We start from the raw sequence: 13,593 nt of genomic DNA on the forward strand, positions 1-13,593 counted from the left end.
AAACGAACTCCAGCAAGCGTTTCCCCAGCAGTGCAATTTTAAAACTGACCTGGACGCAGCAAGCTTGCACCGAGCTTCCCCTGCGCGTCTCCAGGCTCGCTGCAGGGAGGCCAGGGCCCCTGCCGCGAGCGGGCCCCGGCTGCTGCTCCGGCACCGGACTCGAGGAAAACTTACCCGTGCTCCGCTGCGAAATGGCGCTCGGCGTCGCAGGAGGGCACAGAGTGGTCGGAGCTGCGTTTCTGTGCCTTGCCTTCAACTTAAAGCATCAGTCAGACTGCAGCCAGAGCTCTTACCTTTCAGAAATTATAGAAATTTTATCACTTTTTATTGAAAACTGCACTGAACGCTAAATGTCCACCTTTACAATAAACAAATACAGTAACGGTAACACACTAAAACAAAACATACTTCTGATAGCCATTTTTTTTTTTTTTTTTTCTGTTTGGGACAGCTTAAGATTTTTTTTTTTTGTCACAGAAACAGGAATGTACCCATACAAAGGCTCAAAATAGGCCATCTTTGTAAAAACAAAAAGGCGATGATTCACAAAAGACTATGAATATAACATGTAACTAGCTGATACAAATCTAATAGGATTTGTTAAAATCAGTCACATCTAATAACACGTTTTGAAGTGTTCTTGTATAAAATATCACGTGAAGAAAAGAAGACTTTTATCAATGTCTAAAAAAGTGGGTTTTGTTCATAGACAGTCTGACAAGTTACCATAAAAAGTGTTTCCTGAGACATAAGGAAATGCAACATTATTCTTGAACCCTTTCCAGCTCAAGACTTTTTCCACTTGATAAAATAGCTGCAGATTTAAAACTGAGAAAATATATTTGAGTACAAATAGTGTGTGAAACTTAATACTTTCTTCTTTTTTTTTTTTTCTTTTTTTTTCTTTTTTTTCTGTTTTTCTTGCATCATTGCAGGGCGTAGGTGAATGCACAGCTACTTTATTCAGTGTATTGGGCAGAGAAGAGCCTGGCGGTTTGGTTTTCGTCAGCCGGGGAGGGCAGCGGCCGTGGCCGGGAGCCCTTTCTGCCCTCCCGGTCCCAGGGATCCCGGCTGGAACTTAAACCTGGCAGGAGAACCTCCGTTATGCGGCACTGGCCTTGTGAGACTGCAAAAAGGATTATTATTATTATTATTTTTCTTTTTTTCTTCCACTTCTAAGCCAGTACTGATGCCTCCCGTTAGAAGAGGTAACCAGATACAAGAGTAAGGAAAGGGCTGAAGCCACATAATGGTTTCCTCTTACGTTTCTAAGTTAACTCTGTAAGGATTGCTTAATGCAGTGGTTTGAAAACAGGTACAGAAGCCCTGTTCTTCCCAAGGAATTGAGGGAAAAAAAATCTATTTTTATTCATGTGATTGATGCACAGATGAAGGAAACTTAACACACAATAACAGAAGTTGATCATTAATGTATCACATCCTAGTTTTCAGCGCTTCAGTAAGCAGGTGACTTCTTCAGGGCTTCTCTCCAGTCTTGACTGCTATCGCTTTGTCGTTAACACTGGAACATCAATGATGCGTCTGTCCAAAATCAACGTTACAAATTTCGTATCAAATTCTTTTTTTAGTTCATGTATAACTTCTTTTCCAATGTCTCTTGGTCCCAAGTTTATTGAATGATTTTTTTTTTTTAAATTATCTGCTATTGCTCGTTGGGATGTTCCCTGTTGTCCCCGTGTTTTGTGGGCTGGTTGGGAGATGGAGCTTGGGAAGGATGTGCCACTGTGGGAAGGTTGTGAGTAACAGGGATGCCTCCGGGAATGATGCCCTCCATAGCTGCCGGTATCCCTCCCGGTGCGACGCTGACCATCCCAGGTGGATACCTGGGAGAGGGGACAGAGAGAGGCAGGGTTGTCACGGCAGAGCTCGCGAATCGCCAGCCCCCGTTGCGGGGCTACGGGGAAACCGAGCAGCAAAGAGAGTCTGCTTCTCTACTAGAGCCCACTTCGGGGTTTCTTTTAAGTTACGAAGGATAGCGTAATGTGGGTCAAAATTGCTATCTGTCATTTAACATGTACGACCCCTCCTCCCTTCCTTCCCTGCTGGCGGCTTCCCGCCTGTGCAGGAGCACCAGCGGTGGTGGCCGTAAATGCTGACACCGTCGCCTGGTGAGGTTCCGTGTTACGGTCAGAATTACCTGAAACGAGCACTGGTGTAGGCTTCACGCCCAAGCTCAAAGCAGAGATTTGCAACCAAAACTTGTGTACGTGAGGGGTTGGGTTTGGTTTGTTTTTAACCCTTGAGCAAGCTGTGCCTAACGGAGTATTTGCGTGCTGGCACTACTTGATGAGCCAGGACAGTTTATGCTTTGGAAGGGTTTTATTTCTATAGAGTACTCTCTCATACATGTCAAACCCCAAACCCTCCAGTGACAGAGGAGAGATGAGGAAGATGATGATAGCGTCAGCTTGTTCTAAACCTTTACTGCAGTTTGTCTGAACTCAACACTTCTCTTAATACTAAAAGTACATACTAGAGCTGTGATACCATGACCTATACTAACCATTCCTGGTGCTTAACTGCATGAGAGGACAAATAATTTTGCCAATCAGCTGAGGGAAAAACAGAACAAAGGTAGGAATGAGCAGCAGCCAGCTCCACGGGCTCTTCTCGGCAGGAGAAGGGTGCTTGCCTTATCCGCGGGCTGGTCGCAGGCCCTGATCCTGCGGCGGGGAAAGCTGAGCGTACCCCCGCCGCGGTGGGAGCCAGGCTTCCCTAGAAGATATGAATTACCTGAAACCTTTATGCCTGAAACTGAAGTTTCTTGTCAGCAACACCTGACCCCTCAGGTGTTTTTAAAAGCTGTTGAACAGAAATGACTTGCTTGGAGTGCTTTTCCAAGATGCCTGTATGTTGAGGCAGACTCCTAGTATCCCGTTAAGAGACGGGCACAAATTCATTTCCTTTAACATTAAACCAAATGTCCTTGACAAAAGGAACCACGTCAGACTGGAAGCTAGTACAAGAGAAAGGTAAAGGGCAGAGGAGAGTGAGTACTCCTCTCCAAGAGCGAGTCTGGCTTGTTTTGCAGCTCATTCACTGGGCACAGGACAGCAGCGGCGGGATCCGAGCCGCTGTGACCAACAGCGGTTACCGAGCAGCACTCGCGGGAGCCCATCGGCTCCCTTCCCGCGCCCCCTCGGGTTGTGTTTTCTGTACCCCCATACAGCGTGCGACCAGCAGGGAAGGGTGCTGGCCATCACCCCTGCGCCTATAACACCGCTTTGCCTTTGGGACGCTGGTTTCTCTCCGCTCTTCTGTTTCTTTCCCTGTTCCTTTTTACTGTCAGGTCTTTTTTGTGCAGCTCTTCCTACAGAGCTCCAGCCTGGCCTTGGCTGGGTAAATCTGTATCAGCTCTAAACACTCCCACACGACCATGGTGAGGAACAGGTTGGCCACAGCTCTTGGGTCAGCAGCCACCACAATACCGGGGCTGCGACGTGCTCTGTACCGTCTAACTGGTTGTTAAACCACGAGACAACCTTCCTCTTTTAAAAAGGCCAATTCCTTGAATTGGTTAAGGCATCATTTTGAACGCTCTCTGAAACGCCAAGCGCTAGCACGCTGACTTCATCATCCCTGCGTGCGAATGCCTCTGGGCACCTACACCTGGTCGGTGAGTTTTCCCTCTGGGGAAGGGGAGCTGCATCTTCCTTGTGTAACCAGAGCACAGCTGAAAAACGGGGTTGGATCTGGTCCGTCTTCCTTTCTAAAAGCAGGGTGAATGATACATATTCCAAGAAATGACACTGGGTTTGAAGAAGGAAAAGAAATGAGAATTTCCTGAGCTGTCCACAGGGATGATGTGGTGTGGGGGCAACGAGGCCAAACCCCTCCACCTGTTGGACGCATGGGGCCTGAGGGACCCGGCCGCAAGCACCTCCCTGCTGCCGCCATCGTGCGGGAAAGGCGGAGCGGGGAGGAGGGGGGTTCTGCCTGCCCGCCAAGGCGCCGAGCTGACCCCAGCTGCCAGCTTCCGGGGCCGTGGCTCCCGAGGGGCTCAGCAAGGCTGGAGCACCCTGCAGCGGCGGAGGTTAAGCCGGGAAGCCGAGACTTGTCCCCCGGGTAATGGCATTGCTCACGCAGGGAGCAGGACCAAGGGGGATGCTTTCCCCAGGTTTGGATGCCTCAGCCCACGCGCTCTGCCAGTCAAAGCGAGCGATGGCTGCCTGCGACCTGCAGGCGGTTGTGCCGGGCTGTGGCACGCGCGTCACCCGGGGCCTCGCCCTCTCAAGGGCTCTGCTGCCGGACACGCTGCTGCCTGCCTCTGCCCTCTCGCACGACCTGATGCGCCCCACAGGTTGGGGCTTTTTTTGTATCGGGGTATTTTTGGCAATGGTGATACGCTGAAGGCTGCTCATGCTCCAGCTGAGTCCTCGTGCCTATGTCTCCATCAGTGCCCTTTGAGCCGTCCAAAGTGGAGCAATAAGGAACCTGAATCTCAGGGATTTAGGTGGAAATTAGGCCCCCTGGCTATGGACCTATATTTGGAGTTTTCACCCTGGCTCATCACCCCACAAGCTGGGCCGCGCTCACAGCCCAAGCAGTCAGCGCATGGGGAGAAGGGCAGAGCAAATCTGCAATCGCTTCTTCAGTTTAGAAGTTACGTCCTGCTTGTTTATGGCTCTGGGGGTCCTGGCACTTACCGAGATGCCACCCAAGGGACGGCTGGCCCACCAGCACGAAGGCTTTATCAACGGGAGGCTTTATAAACCCGCGGTCAAATCAAGCAGCGTTAGTAATCCCAGCGACGTGACTACTGGTCCCCAAGGAGGGGGACTCCGCAGGCACCGGCCGAGCCAAGGTAGAAGCCGGTGCTTGGGCTTTCGCGCTGACTTTGCAGCTGGAATCCCAAAGCGTACCTCTGGAGGGGAACAGGCTGCTGCCACGGCCTCTTCTCCGGCTTACCTGTACGTGGCACCATTGAGCTCTGGATGAATTGCTTGCTGATCTATTACTGACCACGGAGCCGTTGTGACAAAGAATTCCTTATTCACGCAGTTTCTTAGGCTTTCTGGGATGCGCCCTGGAGTTGGTAATAAAGGTAAGTATGCGTCAGGCGAGTCCTAGCTTTATCGCCCTCTAATAACAAGCTACAATTTTTCCATTTCACTGTACTTGTTAGTACAAAGGCGGAGGGAGGCACGGAAATCCCGTATCCCTTGTTTCAGGAGGGTGTTTTGGCTGTCCTGAGGTGCAGGGCTGGAGACCAGTTTCTGACCCCGAGTCCCAGCTCTCTGCTTTCACAAAAGCTGTTGCCTTGAGCCAGCTGGTTTCAAAGCAGAGGCCAGCCGGACATGAAGCTATGCCATCCAGGTTAACACAGGGGGCAATTTTTAGGACAAGAGAACCACTCGTTTGCTGGATTAGCGTGCCCACCGTCTCGGAGCAAGCTCAGTTACAGCAAGAGCTGGCCACAGGTGCTTTCAGTGCTTTGGGATTTGGTTTTGGCATGCAGTCATCTGTGGTCTGCACCATCGTTTGGGTTAGCACCATTGAGAGGGGCAGCAATTATTGCTTCACTGTCCTCTTCCTCCCAGTCACAGGCACCAGCCTTTGCTGTGCTGCACAAGTGCCCCATTGATTTAAAAATACCCAAAGAAACCAAAACCCACAAAAAAACCCTTCACCCAAGCACAAACGTGCCCAAATGACAAAGTAAAGTTTGGTTTCTCAGCTCTTTTGATGGGAAGAAAATGAGGGTGAGACCCCTTTCCCAGTCTCCTGGGAAGGTGAAGCCCTGTCTCTACCCCTCCTGGCTCACAGGTGAGCTAAGCCCAGCTGCTCCGCGGGGCTGGGTACCTGTGATCGCACGCCGTATTTCAGTAGCAGCAGCTTCTCTCATCTCTAGTGACGCCTGCTCGCTGTACCAAGCGGTGTGCGGAGTACAGATTAAATTAGGAGCATCTTTCAACGGGCCTTGAGCAAAACTGGGAGCAGGGAGGAAAAAAAGAAAGATTAATCAATGTTTAAAAAGAGAATAAAATATGTTATGAATAGCAAAAGGCTTGTGGCCTGCCCTCTGTGTACGCAAGCCTCAGTCGCCAGTGCCTGTGGCACCTGGGCTGGAAGGAGCCCAACAGCAACCTGCCAGCCCGGAATGGCCATGGAATGCACCAAAACAAAGAGCCAACGGGGCTGAAAACCCAGCCCACTGGGTGGTTGTTCCTGGTGTTCCCAGAGGAATACAGGCCTGGGGGTGTCTCTGCAGCAGCCTGGAGGTGCGGGGACAGGTTGCAGGTCACCCAGCACAAAGCAGGAGCGGGTGGACATGGGGGTTCCCCCTTTGTAGGAGCACACTTTCTTTTTTTAAAAATTCTTTCTGAAAACACAGGCAACCCACTAGTACTACCCCATCCCCAATCTGCGGTGAGAGGAGCTCCGCTCCTGCTTACAACCAACCCCTTCCCAGCTAGCAGCAGCAGGCTGCGGGCAAAAATGCCCAACGCTCAACACAGTAAATTTGTTCCCATGGACTAGAGAGCACTTTTGTAAAAACACAGGCTGATCACTTGTTCTAAGTGCCCAATGTACCTTCAGACACCGGTAACCCTGGTGCTAGCCCAGCCCTGAGGCCTTTTCTCAAACCAGCAGGACTGTGTGACAGGGCATGCGGCTGTGGTGTACCCCTGGCCACGCCAGTACAGACGGCAACCCAAGGAGAAGTCAGAGCTTTACCTAAACGGTTCGGACTCGTGCACGTCAAGCGCCGCCCCTCGTATCCGTCCCTCCTTCAGGGCTTGAGTTAAGGCCTTCTCGTCCACCAGCCCCCCGCGCGCCGTGTTCACCAGGAACGCTCCCTGCCTCATCTGCCGGCGGCCGGGGAGAGAGAGATGAGAGTGAGCTCGGTGCAGTGACCCGGTCCCACCCCTGCCCCGACGCAGCAGCAGGTGCCCTGGGGTGCCCCTGGCCGGGACTGCACCCTGCTTTTCATGCTGAGCAGCTGTGCTCCTGCCCCAGAGCGAGCCCCGTCCCAGTGCACGTGGGTTTTCTATGGAAAGCCCAGCTCCGGCTGGTACTGGCAAACAAAACCCGCTCCCACCATCACTTCCACACCACGGGTGTAGGGCTTGCTAACCTGGTAGCACGCTACTCCCCGGTAAACACCGTGTGGAGACAGATGGGCTGTTGGGTGCAAGCAGCTATGTCAGAAGCAGCCTGTAGGCACTAAGGCACTGGCTTGCTGTGGCCATGACCGCCGATGGACTCACGGCCAGCACTGACGCTTGGGGTTTGCCCGCTGAAAAGCAGAGCGCTCTCCTCAGTCGTGTGCGCGAGGCGAATTACCTGCTTAATCGTGAAGTCGTTGATAAGGTGGTGGTTATGTTCGTTAAGGTTACAGTGCAACGAGACACAGTCGCTCTGGTAGAGCAGGTCCTGGAGCGTGTAGACCCGCTGGACTCCCAGGGACCTCTCTATCCCGTCCTGCAGGTACGGGTCATAAAATATCACGTTGAAGCCGAATGCCTTGGCGCGGACCGCAACGGCCTGCGCAGTGCGACCTGTGCGTGAAGGAAAGAGAGGGGTTAATGTAACTGATTCCCACCGCCCCGGCTCCAGGCGGCTGAGCTGCCCCGTGGCCTGACCCCCCCAGCCTGGCCTGGGGACGGCCGTGGGGGTCCCCTGCAACCTCCTGGGCTCCCCAGGCAGCCGCTGAGGGGCCGCGGGCTGGAGGGCAAACCCAGGCCACCTTGCACAGGGAGGGCTGTGCTTGGCTCTAGCAAAGGTGAGATGCTTGCGTTAAATTTTTTTTTTTAAAATGAACAAAATGAAGAGTGAGGCCATAGGCACCTGCCGGCTCACGGCCGTTCGAACACGTGGCACCACCCACGGCAGGCAGGTCTGGCAGGGAAGGCCCAACATGTGGGTCAGCCCCACCGACGTCCAGCTCTGGACATCGCAGAGAAACAATCCTCTGCGGCGCCCTGTCTACCAAGAAAAGCCGAAAAAGGAAACAAAAAAAAGCACTGCCTTTTTTAGGCAACTTGTTTGTGATCGGTTTTTCAGCCTCTCGCTGCACGGCCGGTTAATTGGGCATGACGAAGACAACTGTCGTGGCTTGGAAGCAAAGGATTGCTACAGCCACTGTGCTGGGGAAGGATGTCTGCGGCGTTGCTGGAGACCCCCCTGCCTGTCCCCGCCACGGGCTGTGCAGGCTCCACACGCCATGCCTCAATTATTTATTTTTCTGTTAATTTTTCCAGCTAGCAGCAGCGCGGCAGCCCAGCACGTGCCTGGTTAGCGGTGCATAGCAACGTTCCCCTGTGCAGGCACACACCCGACGCCGTCCCCGTGCACCAGAGATGCATGGTTGACCGGGAGACATCAGCTGGGTGCCTGCAGGGACGTCCAGCTGCGCACACACAGCTGGGCACGCGCTGCTGCCCTCACCCTGGCCCTGCCAGACAGACCTGGGCTAACCCGCATCTCCTGCTCTAACCTCACCCACCCGCCTTGCCTCAGTTTCCCCATTTAAACATGCTTATACGCTAGTTTTTTTGCACGAATTAGCCGAGGGCTTTGCAAGACAGCAGCACGAGGCAAGTGGGGAAAACGGCTGCTGCACAGAAAGTGAGTGGAAATACTGCTGCGCCGTTTGTGGTCTCCCTCACCAGCAGCCACCCTCCAGCAGCCAGAACTGCTCCCTAACCCGGCACCTCACCAAATCTCTGCTCGCATCTCTGCCACTTTGCGTTTGTCCGGCCACCAAGTGCTTCTGCTGCCTGAACGCACCTCCTGAACCATCTTGTGATGGCTGGACTTTGCTCCCAAAGGGATATCCAAGAGGGCTGTCAGCAGAGGTGCTGATGCTCCCTCTGATGCCGAAACTATCTACGGGTGAACTGAAGACAGACCTTGTTTTACACAGCCCTGCCACCGCGCAGGGCAGAATGGCTCAGGAAGAGTCGGGCTGGTGTAGCTGTGGCTCCGGGACAGGGTTTTTCCGGAGAGGACAGCAGCACTTCCAGGTGCGGTTCCTCCTGGGGCACTGCCAGGTTTCACCAGCACTCCTCCAAGGGCTCAGAGCCAAGGCTCACAAAGTACAGCTCCTTCACTGAAAAAGCAGTGTAAGATTCACACCGATCCACTGTTCTGGGTTTGAGAACACTCATTTTAGGTCCTTCCTAGGGCAGTGAAGTGGCACTGAGGCTGCCTCGAAGGCTGAACGTGGGGCTGGCAGCACTCCACGCACCATTTGCAGGCTGCCTGCTGCCCTTTGCCAACGTACCGAAGCCGATGAGGCCGAGCGTCTCCCCCCTGATGCGGGCAGCGCCGGAGGCCACCTCCCGGATCTGCTCCACGCTCTGCACCCGCGTGCCTTCCCGCAGCGCCTGGTAGAGCCACGTGTTTCGCCGGTAGAGGTTGAGGACATGGCAGACGGTGGAGTCGGCTGTCTCCTCCACGGCGGCCGAGGGGATGTTGCAGACGGCGATCCCTGCAGAGGCAACAGCACGAAGCACAACCGTGGCTCAGGGGGGGCAGCCCCAGCCGCCCGCCCCACTGCTTCCCACCCAGGCAAAGCAGAGGGGCTCCTGGCCCTTCACCCTCACATCTCCCACCCAGCCCATCGTTTTTTAAGCATTTGGAGTAATGTTTTCCCAGGATGTGCATGGTGTACGCACAGCAGCCTGAAATCTCTGCAGAAGTCTCATTACCGAGAGCGGTAATGCTCAGGGGTCCCTGCACCTCGGCATCTCTCTGGAGTAAGGATAAGTGCAGATTTCAAGTGCGATAGCTATGCAGAAGTAACTCCAGAAGCAAAAGTTTGTTTTGCAATAGAAAGGCTTATTCTTGTTTAGTTTAATCTACCTTCCTTACATCGTGCTGGCAGAAGTCACTCCTTTTCCCCAATAAGACTGTTCAACCATTAAATTATTTAGGGACCAATAATTGGGTGCACTCGAGCAGGATGGTGCGCCAGGTCAGCGTGGCAGGGCCAGCTTCTCCTTCCACCACCAAGTGCCAAAAGAGTCGACTCAAAACACCCCTTGGGAAGCTTCCACCTGCCACCAACATCCCCCACACTGCTGCAAGTGGAACCAATCGCTCCTGCCACAACATTCGGAGGCTCTCCCGAAATTTGGGATGGGAAGGAGGCACGGCTGCGCTGGAGCAGCTCTTGTACCCCTGCACCACCACTGCTGCACACCCCTGCCTGAGCCGGCATGGGTCTCGGTAGCAGACTTTTTGTCCCTTTGCCACAAAAGGTTCATTTTAAACCGCTGTGTCCCTGCTCGGAGCTGCGAGTATTAAGTGCCTGGAAAATGCCTCCCCAGTCATCGCCCCATCCAGGCTCTGGCTCAGTGAGAGTGTGCTTCATTTCACGTCTATTCAGCAGAGCAGTTAAGCACATGCTTATATCCCACTGGATTCAATGCGATTTAAACACACGTTTAAAGATGGATGTGTATTTAAATGCTTTAAAAGACTGGACTGGGGTCTTTGAGTAGAACCCATGGAAAAACAGGAGATAAAGACAGAGTAAGATATTCAGAAAATCCCCTTCCACTGCGAGGGGCACTGATTGAAAATTGAAAAATCTGTTTCCCATCCCCCTGCCAATCTCCCTGTTCCCAGGAACCTGTTTTTCTGTTTTTAAAACTGTTTTCCACCCTGTAGCTGTTTGGAAGACCTGCAGAAACCAGGAGACAACTGACTGACCCTACAGGGAGAAAAAAACCCACCGGCAACCAGCCCCTGAAAACACTGTCCACCTCCTTTCCCTTTCAGGTGACAGGGACATGATGCTCTGGTCCCTGCAAGCTCCTAAAGCTGATGCTGTCTCATTTGACATCCCCCAAAGGGAACTTTTGATTTACCTCGGGGACTCTGGTGCAGCCCAGAAACCACGCTGACCACCTGCCCAAGCCCCTAAGGAAGGGGAAGGGAGGGTTTCTCGAGAAGACCACACGTTTACGTGTCAGGCAAACTGCTCCTGCTCATTTGTAGGCAGAGGCCGTGCTTGCTCGTGGGGGAAGAGACAAGAAGGCTGGAGGGTGATGGGCAGCTCTGCCGAGGGTCCCCATCACCCACCCATCACCAAGCTGGCACTTGTCCCTTTTCTGATGGACCGCTCGCTTACAGAGCTGGATGAAACCCGGCTGCCTTTCCCACGAGCTTCTTACGCTGTTATTTATTGCCGTGCCCTCAGGAGCAGGAGCTGCCGGCACTGGGGGTTAAATACCCACGGTGGAGGTTTCAACGCCAGCATCTTGTTCTGGGGGTGTCTTCTACTGGGTCAAAACTGGTCAGCCCGGCCAGCCCGGCTGACAGCGCACGGCCAGGCCCCGTGTTTAGACACTGGTCATTTATTGACTGCACAGTTTAAAAACTACCTTATGGAAAGCAATACCAATTAAACTTTACGCTACATTTGTGGGTAGTCATTACATTTTCTACTCGAAACCACATCATTTGGCCACCCAATTTGCCAAGTATAAAAAGAAGGATTATACTGCAGTATCCCATTACTTTATTCGTTATATTTTTCCTTTCTTGATGTTCAAAGCCTCAGAACATTGTTATAATGGATAATAACAATAAGAGTTAAAAACATGAAGAAACCATTACACTGAGAAGATACTGTTCTCCTCTTGAAAAAAAATAATTCACTATATTGAGAATTGCTTTTTTAGGAATGACTATTTGAAACTCTCTTATCGCAATTATCCTTGTAAAATGGCTCACGTGAAACGGCTGTTATTCTTCACTTCCCCAGAGATAACCTTTAATACAAGATATCCTAAACACTATTGTAGGACTGCCTGATAGACTGAATCCTGGGAGCAGACGATCAAAACCGGTTGTAACTCAGCTGCTAAAATCACGGATACAATTAAGCTCTCTCCGTTGGGGGTGTGCAGATTGCCAAAGGTCTCTGTGACCATCCAAACCAGTACGGAAATCGAGTGGCCCCAGCACAGTCTGACAGCCATGAAACGCAGCCTACACGCACCTCCTGAACCCGGGTGTGCAGAAAAATCCCATTGCTGGACACAGGGGCTCCTTTCTGAAAATGTGGCCCTCCGTATTTTGGCAGTCCACATACCATGACCTAGCAGTAAATCTCTTTTTCAAGATCCTGAGGCACCTTTGATGAGATGGCAAAGGAGGCAGCAACAACCCAACACACAATTCCCGCTCCACCGTCCAACACGTCGCCGTCCCAGCCGTGTGGGCATAACTCTGAGAACCAGATCAGATCAAAAGCCTAATCTTGCTTAACAAAGTACAATAAAACACCCTTCCTCCAATTTTTCTAAAGCGAGATCAACTCTCCTGTGCCAGAAACAGAACAGCCATACCAATATCCGTCAGTACAAGGGGGCACCTGGAACTAGGGACAACGTGGGAACGAGGGACTCAGATGGGGCAGTCTTAACATAGTGTGAGCCTAAAAGCTGCCTTCTAAAACTGCACCGTTTTGTTTACTTCATGGTCAACTTTTCTTGTCATAATATTCTCTACATGCAAAAAACGTGAACCGCGCCTGTAATTTTAAGGGCTGAATCAAGCCCCTTTGGGAGGTCCTGCCTGCAACTCGGCTTCGCCAGCACGCTCCCCTGGGAAGCAGCAGGCACTTGTGCTGATTTTAAAGACTCGGAGGGATGTGGGAGGGAATCGGGGTGCAGAGCTGAGACCTACCAAGCTCCCCCGCGGCTTTGATGTCAATGTTGTCGTAGCCACTGCCTATTCGAACAATGACCCGTAAGGCCTTGAACTTCTCTAGATCTTCTCGAGTCAGCGTGATGGTGTGGTACATCATCGCCCCAACAGCTTCATTTAATACCTGGAACAGAACAGAGATGTCAGGAGCCACCAGGACACCTGGAGGGGACGCCGGCAGCTCCTGAATCAAGAATATTACACAGTAAATAGTACATTTTTACCGCTGACCTGCCGTCTGACCCAGCTGATGCTTCCAGGTGTCACCAAAACTATCAGGGGTGTGACCCACCGACACCGAGGCCATTCCCTTTGGGAACAGACTGGATGGATATCTGAAAATTATGATGTTACATCTGGGGAGACAAGGCAGAGGAAAACTGAGCCTGTCGCTCACCCAGACCCTTTTCCAGGTGGTTATCTGCTAATCCCTCTGCTTCCGACCAGCAGTAATTCCGCTTTTAAAAAGGAATTAGGTTTTATGGCAGTATCTATTGTTTTTGAACACAACTATGTGTCACTCATAACTCCTCGACCTTCTTTTGTACGTTGGACGTACAAATACCTGTCACACTGTTCACATTAACCTTTCCTGTATGTTTTCAAGAGTACCTAAAAAGATCTGTGTGAGGCTGTACAGCCCCGTAAGGCTGTACTCCGTCCCCTTCAATGGAGATTCAAACCTTCGTTGGTGCTCACCATAAGCTACCTCGGTGTTCGGGAAACCCAAGACCTATCCAAATTCTCCAAGACTGGCTCATCTATCAATGTCTCATAAAAAACTCCATCCTCCTTCCCCCGCATTTAATATTTGAAGCACTGCAAAGATCAGCATTGGTGCTCTTTGTAGTTCTCTTTCCCAGATCCTCGAAGTTATTTCTGATCCCTTCAGGCCTCATTTGAGTT

The 13,593-nt window shown here is 52.0% G+C and overlaps 1 protein-coding gene across 6 annotated transcripts in view; it reads right to left on the reverse strand.

Moving 5' to 3' along the window:
- Positions 1 to 289: 289 nt before the first annotated feature.
- CTBP2 (C-terminal binding protein 2) overlaps positions 290 to 13,593 on the reverse strand; it is a 144,709-nt gene continuing 131,405 nt past the window's right edge. For all 6 annotated transcript variants that reach the window (XM_087764088.1, XM_087764090.1, XM_087764092.1 and 3 more), the window contains 7 exons: positions 12,667 to 12,811; positions 9,251 to 9,457; positions 7,309 to 7,523; positions 6,700 to 6,830; positions 5,824 to 5,951; positions 4,930 to 5,047; positions 290 to 1,844 (listed from right to left, as the gene is read on the reverse strand). In XM_087764088.1, coding sequence (XP_087620214.1) covers positions 1,664 to 1,844; positions 4,930 to 5,047; positions 5,824 to 5,951; positions 6,700 to 6,830; positions 7,309 to 7,523; positions 9,251 to 9,457; positions 12,667 to 12,811 — 1,125 coding nt within the window. In that variant the 3' untranslated portion in view covers positions 290 to 1,663. The remainder of the gene's footprint in view (positions 1,845 to 4,929; positions 5,048 to 5,823; positions 5,952 to 6,699; positions 6,831 to 7,308; positions 7,524 to 9,250; positions 9,458 to 12,666; positions 12,812 to 13,593) is intronic.

This window comes from Nipponia nippon, unplaced genomic scaffold (assembly GCF_047370975.1).
Source record: "Nipponia nippon isolate SJK-2023a ecotype South Korea unplaced genomic scaffold, ASM4737097v1 scaffold_3, whole genome shotgun sequence".
In the NCBI taxonomy this organism is placed as follows: Eukaryota; Metazoa; Chordata; class Aves; order Pelecaniformes; family Threskiornithidae; genus Nipponia; species Nipponia nippon.